The sequence below is a fragment of the Schistocerca gregaria genome, chromosome 4 (assembly GCF_023897955.1).
Source record: "Schistocerca gregaria isolate iqSchGreg1 chromosome 4, iqSchGreg1.2, whole genome shotgun sequence".
Classification (NCBI taxonomy): Eukaryota; Metazoa; Arthropoda; class Insecta; order Orthoptera; family Acrididae; genus Schistocerca; species Schistocerca gregaria.
In genome coordinates, this window is record NC_064923.1 from 555,625,833 (window position 1) to 555,639,990 (window position 14,158).

At 36.4% G+C, this 14,158-nt stretch overlaps 1 protein-coding gene across 4 annotated transcripts in view; it reads left to right on the forward strand.

Moving 5' to 3' along the window:
• Positions 1–13,421, forward strand: part of LOC126266775 (tubulin epsilon chain-like) — a 169,178-nt gene extending 155,757 nt beyond the window's left edge. For 2 of the 4 annotated variants that reach the window (XM_049971311.1, XM_049971312.1), the window contains 2 exons: positions 3,115–3,289; positions 11,601–13,421. In XM_049971311.1, coding sequence (XP_049827268.1) covers positions 3,115–3,289; positions 11,601–11,747 — 322 coding nt within the window. In that variant the 3' untranslated portion in view covers positions 11,748–13,421. Of the gene's footprint in view, positions 1–3,114; positions 3,290–8,963; positions 11,106–11,600 lie in introns of those variants that run through there. The other 2 variants (XM_049971310.1, XM_049971309.1) reach the window with 2 other exon arrangements.
• The last annotated feature ends 737 nt before the right edge of the window (positions 13,422–14,158 follow it).

Genomic DNA, 14,158 nt, shown 5'->3' on the forward strand with positions numbered 1-14,158 from the left:
AGACTATGAAAAACTAAGTGCTTAATAAGTTACTCTGATTCAAATCAAAAGCACAAATATCAGCCATTATGTAATTTCTGGCCTAATTTATCAGAAGAATATTTGAATTTATATAAAAAAAAATCTGCTATTGTTTTACTTCTATTTAACTCTACATATTTATGCAAAGCAAGATTTTCTTATTATGCCGCAACAAAGAAAAAGTTCAGGAACAGGCTTGATGGTGTACCTGATATTAGAATTCAATGTTCTACTAGTATACCTGACATCAAGAAATATCAAGATGATTTGTATGAGTAATTTGAGGAGCCAAAATCATGGGAGCCACCAAAAACTTCTTTCAACTTTATTGGTAGATGTTAAGGGAAAAAGTAAAATAATGGCTAAATGCATTTGAAATAAATAATTATTTTTTCTTATTTTTTAAAATATGACTTCTATATTACTGTTTGTGATTATATTTGCAGTAATCACTGGCTAAAACAAGTTTTTCTCATTTTTCCAAATTTTTAATTTTATTAAAATTAAAAAGGGGGGGGGGGGGGGGGGAGGGGGTTTCCATCAAATCACCATAAGTCTCAAAGTGTTACACCAGAGGAATAGTTTGCGAACCCCTACCTTAGGTAGGTCATAGAAAATACCAATCAGTGCTATTTTCTTCTTCTTCTTTCATTTCACCCTCTTTGGGGTACGCTGGATCAATCATTTTTTTGTGCGGTGTTCTTTTCTTAGGGCCCAGTATTTCTTCATTCTTTCTGATCTTCTTCTCCTCTCTTCTTCTGAGATGAAGGGTTTGGACTTTTGTGTGGATTTGTCTTGGAACCTTATGTTTTCATCTTTAGTAATTAATGTAGCTGTTCGATTAATAAGTGAATTTTCTGAAATCTTTAATTCTACTAGATCTTTCTCAGTTTCTGTAAACCAGTTGGGCTTTGTTTTTCGATTATGGAAGAAGTCAAAGATTTGTTTAGTTAATCTGTTGGAATTCATTCTGAGAAGATGACCATAAAAATTATTCTCCTTTTCTGCATAGGATCTGAAGGTTTTTCAGTTTTCTTGTAGAGTGTTTCATTTTTAATGTATATAATCTTATTGTCTTGAAATTTTGTCCCAATGATTTTTCTTAAAATTTTTCTTTCCTTTAGCTCAAGTTTCTCCATTTGGCCTTTGAAATTCATGTTAAGTGTTTCTGCTGCATACAGTGCTTCTGGCTTAATCACTGTCTTGTAATGTGTAATTTTGAACCCCCATGAAAGGGATTTTTTGTTGTATGTATTTTTTGTTAGTTGGAAGGCCAATTCAAGTTTATTTTTTCTGGATTCCATTGCTTTGCTTTCTCCAGCATTCCAATTAATCAATTCTCTGAGATATTTGAATTTTTTTACTATTTCAGTCTTCTGTTCTTGAACTTTCAGGTATTTACATAAGTGCTCGATGTTTGTCAATATCTTAATTTTTTCAAAGGAGGTGTGAAGACCTATTTTAGCTGCTTGTTTCTTTAGATGAAGGATTTGCTCCCATGCTTCTTGCATTGTTTCAGCAAACAGGGCCATATCATCTGCAAAAGCAATGCAATTTACTTTAAGGTTCTTCTTTTTGGAACCCAGTCTTATACCACTCTTAATATTTGTGTTCCATTCTCTGACTACTTTCTCAAGCACACAATTGAACAGCTACAATCAGAGCCCATCCCCCTGTCGCACTCCCGTTGTCATTTCAAAGGGTTATGATAGTTTGCCCATAAATTTAACTTTCGAAAATATATTTGTAAGGGTCGCTTTTATAATATTAGTTGTTTTCTAATCTGAACCCATTTCTTCCGGGACTGATAATAGAGATTCTTTATCAATCAAATAATATGCTTTTTTGAAATCAATGAAAGAGTTTACGTATGTCTTTGCCCTTGATTTTTGGCATTCCATAATGTTTTTGAGGTTTAGTGTTTGTTCCGTACATGATCTACCTTTCTAAAACCTCCCTGGTATTCCCCGATTTGCAGGTCCAATTGCGGCTCTGCCCTGTTCAAAAGGACTTTAGAAAGAATGGGGATGGCTGTGGCTAAGCCATGTCTGCGCTATATCCTTTCTTCCAGGAGTGCTAGTTGTGCTAGGTTAGCAGAAGAGCTTCTGTGAAGTGCGGAAGGTAGGAGACAAGATACAGGCAGAATTGGAGCTGTGAGGACGGGTCGTGAGTTGTGCTTGGGTAGCTCAGTTGGTAGAGCACTTGCCTGCGAAAGGCAAGGTTCCGAGTTCGAATCTCGGTCTGGCACACAGTTTTAATCTATGAGGAAGTTTCATATCAGTGCACACTCTGCTGCAGAGTGAAAATCTCGTTCTGGGTTTAAGTATTTATCGACATTTCTTCGATCACCTTTCTCATATATGAGGTTTAACAATGGAACATTTAAATCTCTCTGAAAAAATGCGTCAAGTAAGTGAGCCTTATTTATTTGCAGATAATACAGGGCTTATTTTATGGGAATGAATCGCTAGCACTCTGTTGGAAACACCATCAAATCCATATGAGCTTATATTTCTGAGGGAGTATTTATTTTCTTAATTTAGAGGGAGAAGTTGGTGTTATAATCATATGATTGAATTTTATGAGAGTTGCTTTTTCAATATACTGTTGTGGTTATCTTGAACTGTTTGTCCTTGAATTTTCTACTATATTTAAAAAATGACAATGAAACACATTTGCTACCTGTGTCGCATCATTTACAACCCTTACATTGTGGTGATATTATCCTGTTCTTTGGCTGGTTGCCCTGTCTCTCGTTTCAGTACATTTAATGTAGCCTTAAGTCAGCCGCCGGAATCACTGATTTCGAACAAAACATGCATGTTCCTTGATTTTTAAGAATTTTTCTTAGTAATTTTGAGTAGTTTTTGTAGTGTGCATCTACTGCAGGATCTTTACTTGTTCTTGAAAGCAGATATAATTCGCTTTTCCTTTCACAAGGAAGCTTAGGACTAGAGTTGTTAATGCCGTGATACCAGTTTGTGCAATTGCTTTCCAGGAGAAATTATTGACATTATGTGCTTTTAGCAAATAATTATTTGAGGAAAATGCTCAATAATGTTCTAACACCATGTTCTTTATAAATGTTCACAGGTATCAGAAGAAGATTAAAGTTGCCCCATGGAGTGAGGATGCAATTAAAACTGGTCTTTGTTCTGTCCCTCCAGCTTATTGCCCTTCATCAGTTTTGGGACTTTATAACACGTCATCAATGACTGATCTTTTTGAGAACGTATTAACACAGTTTAAAAAACTCTATAGCCGAAAGGTAACTTTATCCTTATTTAGTTTCATAACAGAACTGTCGTAAAGTTATGCAGTGTAGGCTGTGGGTCAGAAATTTCTTTATTGTGTTTTAGATATTAAATATGTTGTCCCAAAAGGTTAGGTGAAACATACAGACAGTAGAATTAAAAAACTAGTGAGTTGCGGTTTACATAGTTCAGTTTAAATGGTCTTAAAATATGTGGGTGGAAATGGGGAACTTGTTTTCTAAGTAATGACTAGTTGGTTATTTACAAGAAAGACATATTTGATTTGGAATATAAAGCAATGCAGTAACATTTTTATGTAACTTGACAGTGATTTACATAATGTATTGTGGTAATGTGGGTCAAGATTTTATCTATATATTTTTTGTAAATGAAAGTTCAGGCAGTTCATCCGTTGCGTTTATGACTTATTTACATGAGAACTGCTAATTCATGTGTGGGGAAAAATTTATGCTGTATTTTATGGAGTATGAGACACACTTTTTTCTTCGAAAAATTGCCTCCAAAATTGAGGTGCAACTTACACTCGAAATTAGTATACACATGCCGAATATTTGATTTAAAATTCCGGCCAGTCTTAAAAATTGTCATATATTTGATGCCGTGGGAAACCTCTCGCTCTCTGGCAACATCAGATTCAGCTGACAGCTGTAGTGCCCTCATGTGATGAACATAAGTAGTGGGATTCACAAGCTTGCTAACAATGCCTCCCTCCTGCTCTGCCATCATAAACCCAGAACACTGTGTGGGCCATTAGGTGTCATTGCAGTCTGCAGTGCCAGTGAATTTGAATTGAAAATGATTTATGTTGTCGGTAACAGTACAACATTTCTGTTAGTAGCTAGTTTTGTAATGAAAAAAAGAAAAGTATTCATATCATATGGGCTGCAAATGGAAAGTAATAACATACGCAAAAGAACATGGAGCAGCATTTCAGTCCTGCACCAACAGAACAAAACCATTGGCTGTTGTGGTAGCAAGAGCTGTGTGCTGCGGACTAGGCACATATTATTTTATTTTATAAAGGTTAAATGGTCTTGGAAAAGTTCTAACAGTGATACAGACTCAAAAAGAGCAGGTCAAACATGAGACAATGGTAGACATAGAAAACGTAGGTATTATAGTTACAAATTATCATAGTTGTGTAGGGAAAGGACCAAAGCTCAAGTGCTCATAGAATGCACTGAAACAGATATAGTTATGTGTATTGAAAGCTAGCTAAATCCAGAGACAGTCTCAGCCAAAGTTTTTACCTAATCCATTGGTTCATAGGCAACACATTGGATAATGTTGTGGAAGCTGAACAATATTTGAACAAGACAGCTGCTCATCATCTTCAGATGCTTACTGACATTTTGTTACAGTGGCTTGCCAATAAATATGCTGACTCGCCAGAAAAGCACAGACATCATAGACGAATCATAGAGCACGGCGAGATCCAGTGCACGCTGTCTGAGAAACAGGCTAGCATCTTCATATGCGCGATGTTAGAAAAGTGCAGGCACAAATTGCTGCCCTGCGCATGCAGCCAGAGTGTTAGTGCCCAGTTTAAGTGTGCGGACTCCGCTTTCCTGTCTTTGTTGACTGGTATTTGCTCCTTTGTGGCTGTCGATGCCTTAGTAACGCATGCTTATTCCCATGCCTTGCTGAGCTTAAGTCCCATGTGTCTATTAATCAGGCTGTTGCTTGTATGTATTTCAACTATTTCTTTAATGACAGAGTCGAAGTAGGTGGTAGGAAATGAAAGGATATTTGTCTCTCCTTAGTTCCTGCTATGTGTGCCAAGGCAGTGTTAAGCAATAGCAAACTTTTCTGGCTGACCGAATCTGGCGCCTTTATCTGTAAAAGTGTGACATGTATTGCCATTGTATGATTTGCCTCACTGGCACGAGATTATGTATATCCCTGGTCTCCATAGACCTAGGTTTTCTTTAACAGAACCCAGCATCTTATAAACTCACACTGGAGGGTGGAGTGCATATTTTATTTCATGTTTCTTGAACAGCCTGCCAATCTCAAAAGACACATCAGCAACATAGAGTAGAAAAACCATCCCCGTGGAGTTCTCTATTTCTTCTGGCTGTTCTTGAGGTTTATTGCATACACGCTGACATACAATATGAACCTGTTTGTCTGAGTACCTGTTTTGTATAAAGACAGAACAAAGATGGCTAAGCTCTGCTGATAACTGCCCTGCATCTTAGATAATTCTAGCCCTATAAATGAGAGTCCATAATATGTCACTGCATTGGGATGGGTGATGGCAGCTCATAGCTCATATACATAGGTCAGTGTGAATTGGTTTACAAAACACACTGTGACTCAAGGAACAGTCTTATTCTCTGGAGATGAAGACATCTAAGAATGGGAGGTCTCCATTTTTCTCCACTTTCATGATGAAGCAAATGCTTGGCTGGAGGGAACTAATACATTAAAGATATGCTGAAGTGTTGTTGCCCCGTGTGGCCATACTACAAAGGTGTCACCGACACATCTCCAGAAACATTTAGGTGTCAGTACTGCTGACTGAAGTGCTTTTTACTCAAAGCCTTCATAAAAAGGTTAGCAACTATGGAAGACAAGGGGATGCCCATAGCAACTCTGCCAGTTTACTCAAAATATTGTTCATTAAATAAAAAGTAAGTTGAGGTGAGCACAAGTTTGAATAGATGTAAGATGTTCTCCTCCAACTTTGCTCCAATAAGTTGTAATCCACTAGAGGTACTTGTGTGAACAAAGAGACCACATCAAAACTCACTAATGTGTCAGCTGGTTTGAGATGCAAAATCTTCAGTTACTACATAAAATCTTCTCAGTTCTTGAATGTGATGTTCACATTTTCCTCAGTAAAGAAGTCAGATATTTTGCCAGGTAACGTGTTGGGGCTTCTACATTGCTCACAATAGGGCCAAGCGGAACTCATTCCGTACTTATCTTAGAGAGCCCATAAAGACATGGTGGAGCTTGCACTTGTACTCCTAAGCTCTTTTTAAGATATTCAGGAAACTGGTTGGACCTGAGGAGGGCAGATGCCTTCCATTATACTGCATCAGTTTGATCCTCTGGAGACAACAGAGTCCTCCAGTAAACCCGTCATCTTGCCAAAGTAAGGTTTTGGAGTCAGAAGAACAGTACCATTTCCCTTGTCAGCAGGTAAAATTACTACTTCTGTGTCTTCTCTTGAGGATCACAGCACTTGTAAGGAAATCAAGAAATATGTATGTTAGAGAAGTAATTAACAATTCCGTCAATAAAATAAAATCAGTATGGAATGTTGTTAGAAGAGACAGGAAAAGTAACCACTGGGGTAGGTAGTATTACTATTAAAGAGAATGAGACCATCCTAACCAACAGTACACAAGTAGCTAATGTATTTAACAACCATTTCTTAAGACTCTGTTTTGAAAAAATTTTGACAGATTACATTTCACCTAACAACCTCTTGTGAAATAAGTAAAATTATTAAATCTTTGAAAAATAAATGCTGTGTTGGAGCAGATGACATATCTAATAAGATATTAAAATGACATGGAGCAATTACAGCTGATCTTCTGAGTCACATATGTAATGCATCACTAACTGGAGGTATTTTCCCTGACAGGTTAAAATATGCCATTTTCAGGCCTCTCTTCCAAAAGGGAGACACCACAACTGTCAATAATTATTGGCCAGTATCCTTGCTTACAGAATTTTCAAAAATCTTCGAGAAAGTAATGTACTCAAGAGTGGTTAGCCATCTAAATAATACTGGGATACTTTGTAAATCACAGTTTCAAAAATGCTGTTCCACTAATAAAGCAATATACAATTTCACTGTCTACATAATAGAGTCTTTAAATAGTAAATGTCACCAATAGGAATTTTCTGTGACTTATCCAAAGCATTTTATTGTGTGAACCATGGAATTATGTTACAGAAATTCCAATTCTATGGTATAAATGGAATAGCATATGAATGGTTTAAGTCATACTTACAGAACACGAAGCAAAAAGTTTCCTTCTGTGGGTCAAGTGATTTAAATAAGTTTCCCACTTCATCTGACTGGGGTGAAATTACATTAGGTGTTTCGCAGGGTTCAATCATGGGTCCCCTTCTGTTCTTGATATATGTGATCGATCTCCCTTCCTACCTTAGACAGGAACCTGAACTGACGATGTTTGCTGATGATACAAGCTTCATTATTAATGCAGTAAAAGAAACTCCAATTGAAAATTATGCAAGTAAGGTCGTTGAAAAAGTCATTAATTGGTTTTCTGCAAGGGGCTTTCTCTAAACTTTGAAAAAACACAGTACATCCAATTTTAAGCTGCAAAAAGTTAATTTCCAATTTTGAGGATATAGAAATTAGTAAGCTAATATACTTTGCATACTTTCACTCTCTGATGTCATATGGAATAATATATTGGGGTAACTCAACATTTAGACAAAAAGTATTCACTGCTCAAAAGAAAGTGGTTAGAATAACGTGTGGGGTTCATAGTTGCACATCTGGTAGGCATCTTTTTAAAAGATTGGGAAGTCTTACAACAGCCTCACAGTACATTTACTCACCAATGAAATTTTTTCTCAGCAACATGGGCCAATTTAAAAACAACAGTGACATTCATGATTATAATATCAGAAAAAGGAAAGACTTACACTATCCTTTACTGAACCTATCTTTGGCTTAGAAAGGAGTAAAATTTGCTGCTATAAAAATTTGTTTGAAATAAAATGTCTGACAGACAGCAGTAATAGCTTAAAAAATAGATTGAAATCATGTCTCCTTGTTAACTCCTTCTCTTCCATAGATGAATTCTTAAATAGGAATAAATAAATCTACAAATATATACTATATACTGTGCCTTTTGTGCCACTTAAGGGAATGGTGTAAATAATATAAATATTAATATTTAACTCTGAATCTTGTTTCATATGTGCATTTCTTGTGCACTTGACATGTTCCACAACATAACAGCTACTGTACCATGCAACTGATCAGTGGAACATGCAACCAACTAACTAACTAACAGTAGTGATAACTGGACTGTTGGTAGCACATTGGAACTTGGTCCTTCCACAGATTTCTTGTGATTTTTTTTTCTTTTTTAGATCCACCCTCTGCAGTGGTCAATGTTTCCTGTCACATCTTAGTTTAGCTGTGGTCACTACTTCGTATTTTCACTTCACAGTCACATAACCAACAGTAGACTTCGTCAGGTTTAGATGGATTGAAATATCCCTGATTGATCTCATACTTGTGTGACTTTCAGTAAATAGTCCACATTCAATGTCGCTGAGCTCTCCTGACCAACCAGATTTTTCTGTTCCTGCTTCTGCATTAACTCTAGAACACAAACTTTCATAATTATTATGACTGCCAGTTTTTCATTGTCGCTTGAAAAGTGCGGGAAGGTCACAAGCGCTTCCGTCTCATAAGTACCTTTCTAGCTTCAGATGTGCTTATGACTGCCAAGAAGAAACTCCATGCACTGCTTAGAAAACAGTGGCAGCTTTTCTGAAAGTCGTCATTTTTACAAATGTTTGTAGCTTCGTTACATCTTATAACGTCAGTAATGCTCACAATATGGTTTTATGATTACTTTTATACGTGATCCAAAATTTGTTCCCTGAGATGATAATATGAGCATTTATAAACTCAGCGTATTACTATCTCATATTTCATTTCAGATCCCAGATTTAATAAAGGCAAATGGCACAAATCTTGTAGATAAAATACAGAAATTACTTAATGAGCTGGAGCAAGAGGAGAATGACAGCAACATTTTTGACCTGACAAGTGAAGATGAACCCAATAACATTGAAGAGGATGATATTGACCTTACAGATGGTGAGAGTGAAGATTGCCAAATTACAGTCATTGGTGTAGACCTTCCAAATTCTAGCAAAAAATGGAGCGATACTCTGTTCCGATCAAGAAAACGATCCAGGATTGTTTCTTCATCTTTCGGTGGCAAGGACTACATCATTTGGACTCAAAAGATCTCTCTGCAGGGTAAGGATGGACGTCGCTGGTCATCTTCAGCTCCTAAAACCAAGACAGTGCCTACACCTCAAAAAAATATTATCCATCATATTCAGTCCCCTATTAGTGGTGCTAGAAATGCTGCTACACTGTTAGAAATATTTTTTTTGTCGTCACAGATGACATGTTACAATTAATAGTAAATCACATGAATAAAGAGGTAATGAGGAAAATACCAAAATCTAAAGAACACTCAGAGTACAACTTCCACTGAAGAATTAAAAACTTTAAGTGGTATCCTGATATTGACATCAGGTTTGAAGAATAACCATTTATCAACTTGTGAATTATTTGACAGTAATTCATGTAGCCTTAGATAAAAAGCAGCCATGAGTTTCAAGTGATTTGAGTTTTTAATTTCTTGTCTGAGGTTTGATGGTAAAGGAATTATGGGATGAATTTGTTATCAAATACTGTATCTATTACAAACCAGGCTCATTCATTACAGTGGGTGCACAACTCCTTGCATTTTGTGGTAGATGTCCATTTCATATGTTCATAGCCAACAAGCCTGCAAAATAGGGGATTAAAATTGTCATGGCGTGTGATGCAGGAACGAAATATATGGTTTATGCTTCCCCATATCCCGGCTAAGCACAGGTACTGAAGGTCTGAGAATACTAAGTGAAGGAGCTCTCAAAAACAATGAGAGGATCTCACTGAAATGTTACAGTTGATAACTGGTTCACATCTATCAAGTTAGCCGATGATCTGCTTAAGGAGAAACTCATTGGTACTTTGAGACACAATAAGCAAGAAATACCTCCAGAATTACTTATAACCAAGAAGAGAGAGATAGGAACATCTATGTTCATCTTTTACAAGGAAATGACTCTTGTCTCTCATAAATCTAAGGCAAATAAAATAGTCCTTCTGTAACAATGACGCACGACCAAGCTGAAATAGATGAAGTAACTAAGAAACCTAAGGTGGTTAATTGCTATGACACAAAAGGTGGTGTTGATTCATTAGCCCAGATGTCTTGCAACATTTCTTGAAGTTGGAAGACTAAATGCTGGCCTTTGTGTGTCTTTTACGGAATTTTGAACATCAGGTGCAGGTAAGTCACGTTCACAACACCACCTGTGAGAAGGAGAATGTCCTAAAGAGGAAAAACTTTGTAATACGATTGAGTGAAGAGCTACTCTCACCATGGGTGCAAAGCAGGCTACACACACCAGGAGTATCAAATGACCTCCGCCTTGCTATTCAGTCTGTCCTTGGAATTGAACACCATCGTGAGGACATTGGTGGAAATGCTGGAATATCATCTGCCCTGAGGAGAACTATCTGCTACATATGTCCATCGAAAAAGAGAAGAATGACAACAACGTTTTGTGCTGTATGTCGTAAGGCTTTTGCAAAGAGCATTGAGCTCAATTATACACTAATTGTTCGAAATAAATGTTCTTATTGTTGTCAAAAACTATTGTTTCTTTCATTATAGACTGTGGCCTGTATTGTTTATTAGTGATAATTAATAAATAATAAAATGTATTACCAAATTTTGCTTACATTTTGTCATGTCATAAAAATTATGAATGTTTGTAACATTAGATAATTGAAGAACGTTTGTGTTCTAGTGTTAACAACACAATACTTCCCACCTCCTTTTATACTGGAAGATCTGCAACTTGTGACCTTTATTGGCCAGTCGTGCATCACATAGACACTGTATTCTGACCAACATGTACTAGTGGTTTCAGTATGAGTGGGTTGGGTATAGACATCTGTGAAAGCTATTCTCTGGCTCATGCCCCAGTGAGCTGTGGCTGCTATCAGAGCTCATTGACCTTTAAACATTAAGATGACACTACTTTGATGATCTTATTTCTCTTAATGTAAAAACTGATAAAAGTATGAAGATTGAAGAGTTAGTGGAGCAGACACAGCTACTGCTCTGATATAAAAGAATTACTATTATCAATCAGCTTTTTTAAGTGCTTTTGAAAGTATGTGTACTGATGCATTTGACTGTCCTCCAATCTGTCAGTTGGGACCTATACCCAGCAACCAACTATTCTCTGAGATGTTACTGAGAACAGAACATTTTACAATTTGAGTTTTAATGTTCTACAAGAAGTAAGACTGTATTCTATCAGAGTAATTGCTATTTGGTTTATGATTAGTTAATTGTATACCATTTACTGTAATGGTGTCATGTCATATGTCATGTTTCATTCACTCTGTGTGTATATTTATCTATTCAGTATGTTTTTTCTGTGATTATTATATAAATTTTCTTAATATTCTCATATGATGAATGAAGTGTTACCTTACAGGCTCATACACATCATTACCTTCAAGTTGATGGGTTTGATGAGTCATATTTTCTCTCAAGTATGGAAAGTCTCCAAACTTCAGCTGCAGACTACAAAAAGATATTGCACCAGGATGTTGTGAAAATACCTAGGATACAGGTTGTGTGATCTGTGCTGTAGTGAGATTGTGTTTGTAATGCAGACAAATAAATTTTTACTAAATTCTGAGATAAAAGACTGTTGCAGACATGTAAAAATTCGTATTTTAATGCCTGACAGCACTCTGATCATTTGACTTTGGTGTTTTATTAAATAATCATGGTACTGTGAACAGTCAGCATTGGAATGTTGAATTTTGTAAATTCCACTGTAATGGAAGGTGAAAGTTGCTTAACAAGTATACAGTATATTCTGTTCCCTTTTTTAACGATTTTTATCACTCACTTTATTTAAATTTCTCTTGTGAACACACTCCTGCGCAAATTTATACATTCTGAAACACAACAATCAGAGTTAACATTTAAATTATTTGTGAGCAGACAGGCTGTGTTACTTGTCAGCTAAATGTTGGCAGATAGAAGTGTAAGTAGCAGCATTCAGAACAATTATCTTAATGTGAACTGACAGAAATTTATCTAAGGCTGTTGCCTAACTTTACTGTACCTTTATATCATACGAAAATATTTTGTACTGAATAGAAACCATAGGATGAGTAAACATAACCATCCAGTGTGTAGTGTTTGCTTTGAGCGATAGATAAAGGTGTAAACAAGGACTTAAAGGTGGTTGCTTAGTTTACAAACTGTTGTCCTCATTTAGAGTCCATAAATGCATATTTACACAAATAGTGACAATGTCCTTGTGCTGCAGCCATGTTGCACAGCAAGGGTGGTCATGCCCCCATAACAGGCCGTACAGAAGTTACAGTCGAGTTGTATCATGTGACCAGTGAAGTCTTTTTAACAAATCTGATGGGCGTGCTGTTCTCTTGATCCCAAATTGAGTGGGGTGGGGGGCTGAGAAAGAGGGTAGTAGTTGCAGTAGTACAGACAAAATGTGTTTTGCGATGGTCATCTGCTGTGGTACAAAATGTCAAGCAGAAGTACAAACTTCGCTCTGCGATCAACTCTCATAAGTGGAACAGACTAGAAAATTGACTCTCATAACAAATGAAGTTTTGGACAAGTCTTTTTTTATGAATCTTATAGTTTTTAATAAGCATTTCAAAAACAGCTACCTGATCCAGGTCGACCTCTTTGGCTACCATGAACATGTTCTCCTATGATATAGTGCCTTCGAAGGAAGAAACTCCGACAGTGCCGTATTCAGTTGTACTGGCCCCAGTGCACCTTGCACCTCAATTGTTATCTCCAGTACAACTGCTGTGGCCTCCACAACTATATTACACGTTATTAATTTTAATTTTGATTTGTTATTGTTAATATGCTTGCTACTTTGAGCATTAGAAGTAATGTTGGTAAAAAGACTAGAAGAATATTTTGTGTGAGCCACCAGCACTTTTTTCTGTAATCTCTTACTCTGACTATGTTATTACCCTTTTATAATTTTTTTAGAAATAAGTTTTTTGAACTGAAAAAACATTTTCAGTACATTTAGTTAACAAGACTACTGAATGGTAAATTCTTTTAGCAAATAACGCCATTTTGGAAATTGTTTTTACAAAAAACAAAGTTAGAGAATAAGATCTACTTGTAAAGTTAGTGGTTAGGCACTGACAGTTGTAGTTTGTTGCAATAACATTTACAAATATAGGATTTAAGCATTTGATAATATTTACAACTTTGTAAAAATATAATGGGAAATAAAAATTAGGTACAAATACATTTGTGATTTATGTTAAGAGACACATAGCTTTTAAAAAATTAATTACACACTTTTAAACAGTGTAGTAGTAGTTTCTGGAGTTTGTGAGAGTTTAACGATGGTTTTCCGAGTGTTTGCCAGCCAAGGAGAGTCACTTTTCTTGAAACTGCAGACAAATAGTGAAAAAACTGCAATCTTAGGCCTTTCTAATCTTGGTAGCATTTGGGCAACCATGCTTGTACCTTTCAAAATTGTTGGAGATATCGGGAATAGAACTTGGTCTCCAGAGTAGTGAGCAATCACACTGATATACATTGCGGGGAGGGTCACCAACAGTGACTGAAATTAATAATGCCACTAATGAGGAAGCTGGGCATATGTAGGATAGTAACTTTTATCTTTGAAACACTCTCCAGAGAAATGACATTTTTTTCAGTTTTGGCATCAGTTTGCAACTACAGAATTAATTTTGCAAATGTAATGGAACTGACAAATAGACATAATTTTATTTTATTATACACCGTAACGGTGTCCTTATGGAGATAACTTTTCCTGAACAGTAGAGCGGGTTCGTGACAACTGGGGGCTCGTCCGGGATTAAGACATTTATATGTACTGGATTGACGAAATCTGTTGTGCAGAAGTCTAATGACCACGTGGTACGAAGAAGTGCAATACATGGAAGTCAAGGGAGACGAAACAAAGCAGTAAAGTGGACTGACCACACGAGTGAGGACCCAGACTGAAAAGATAAG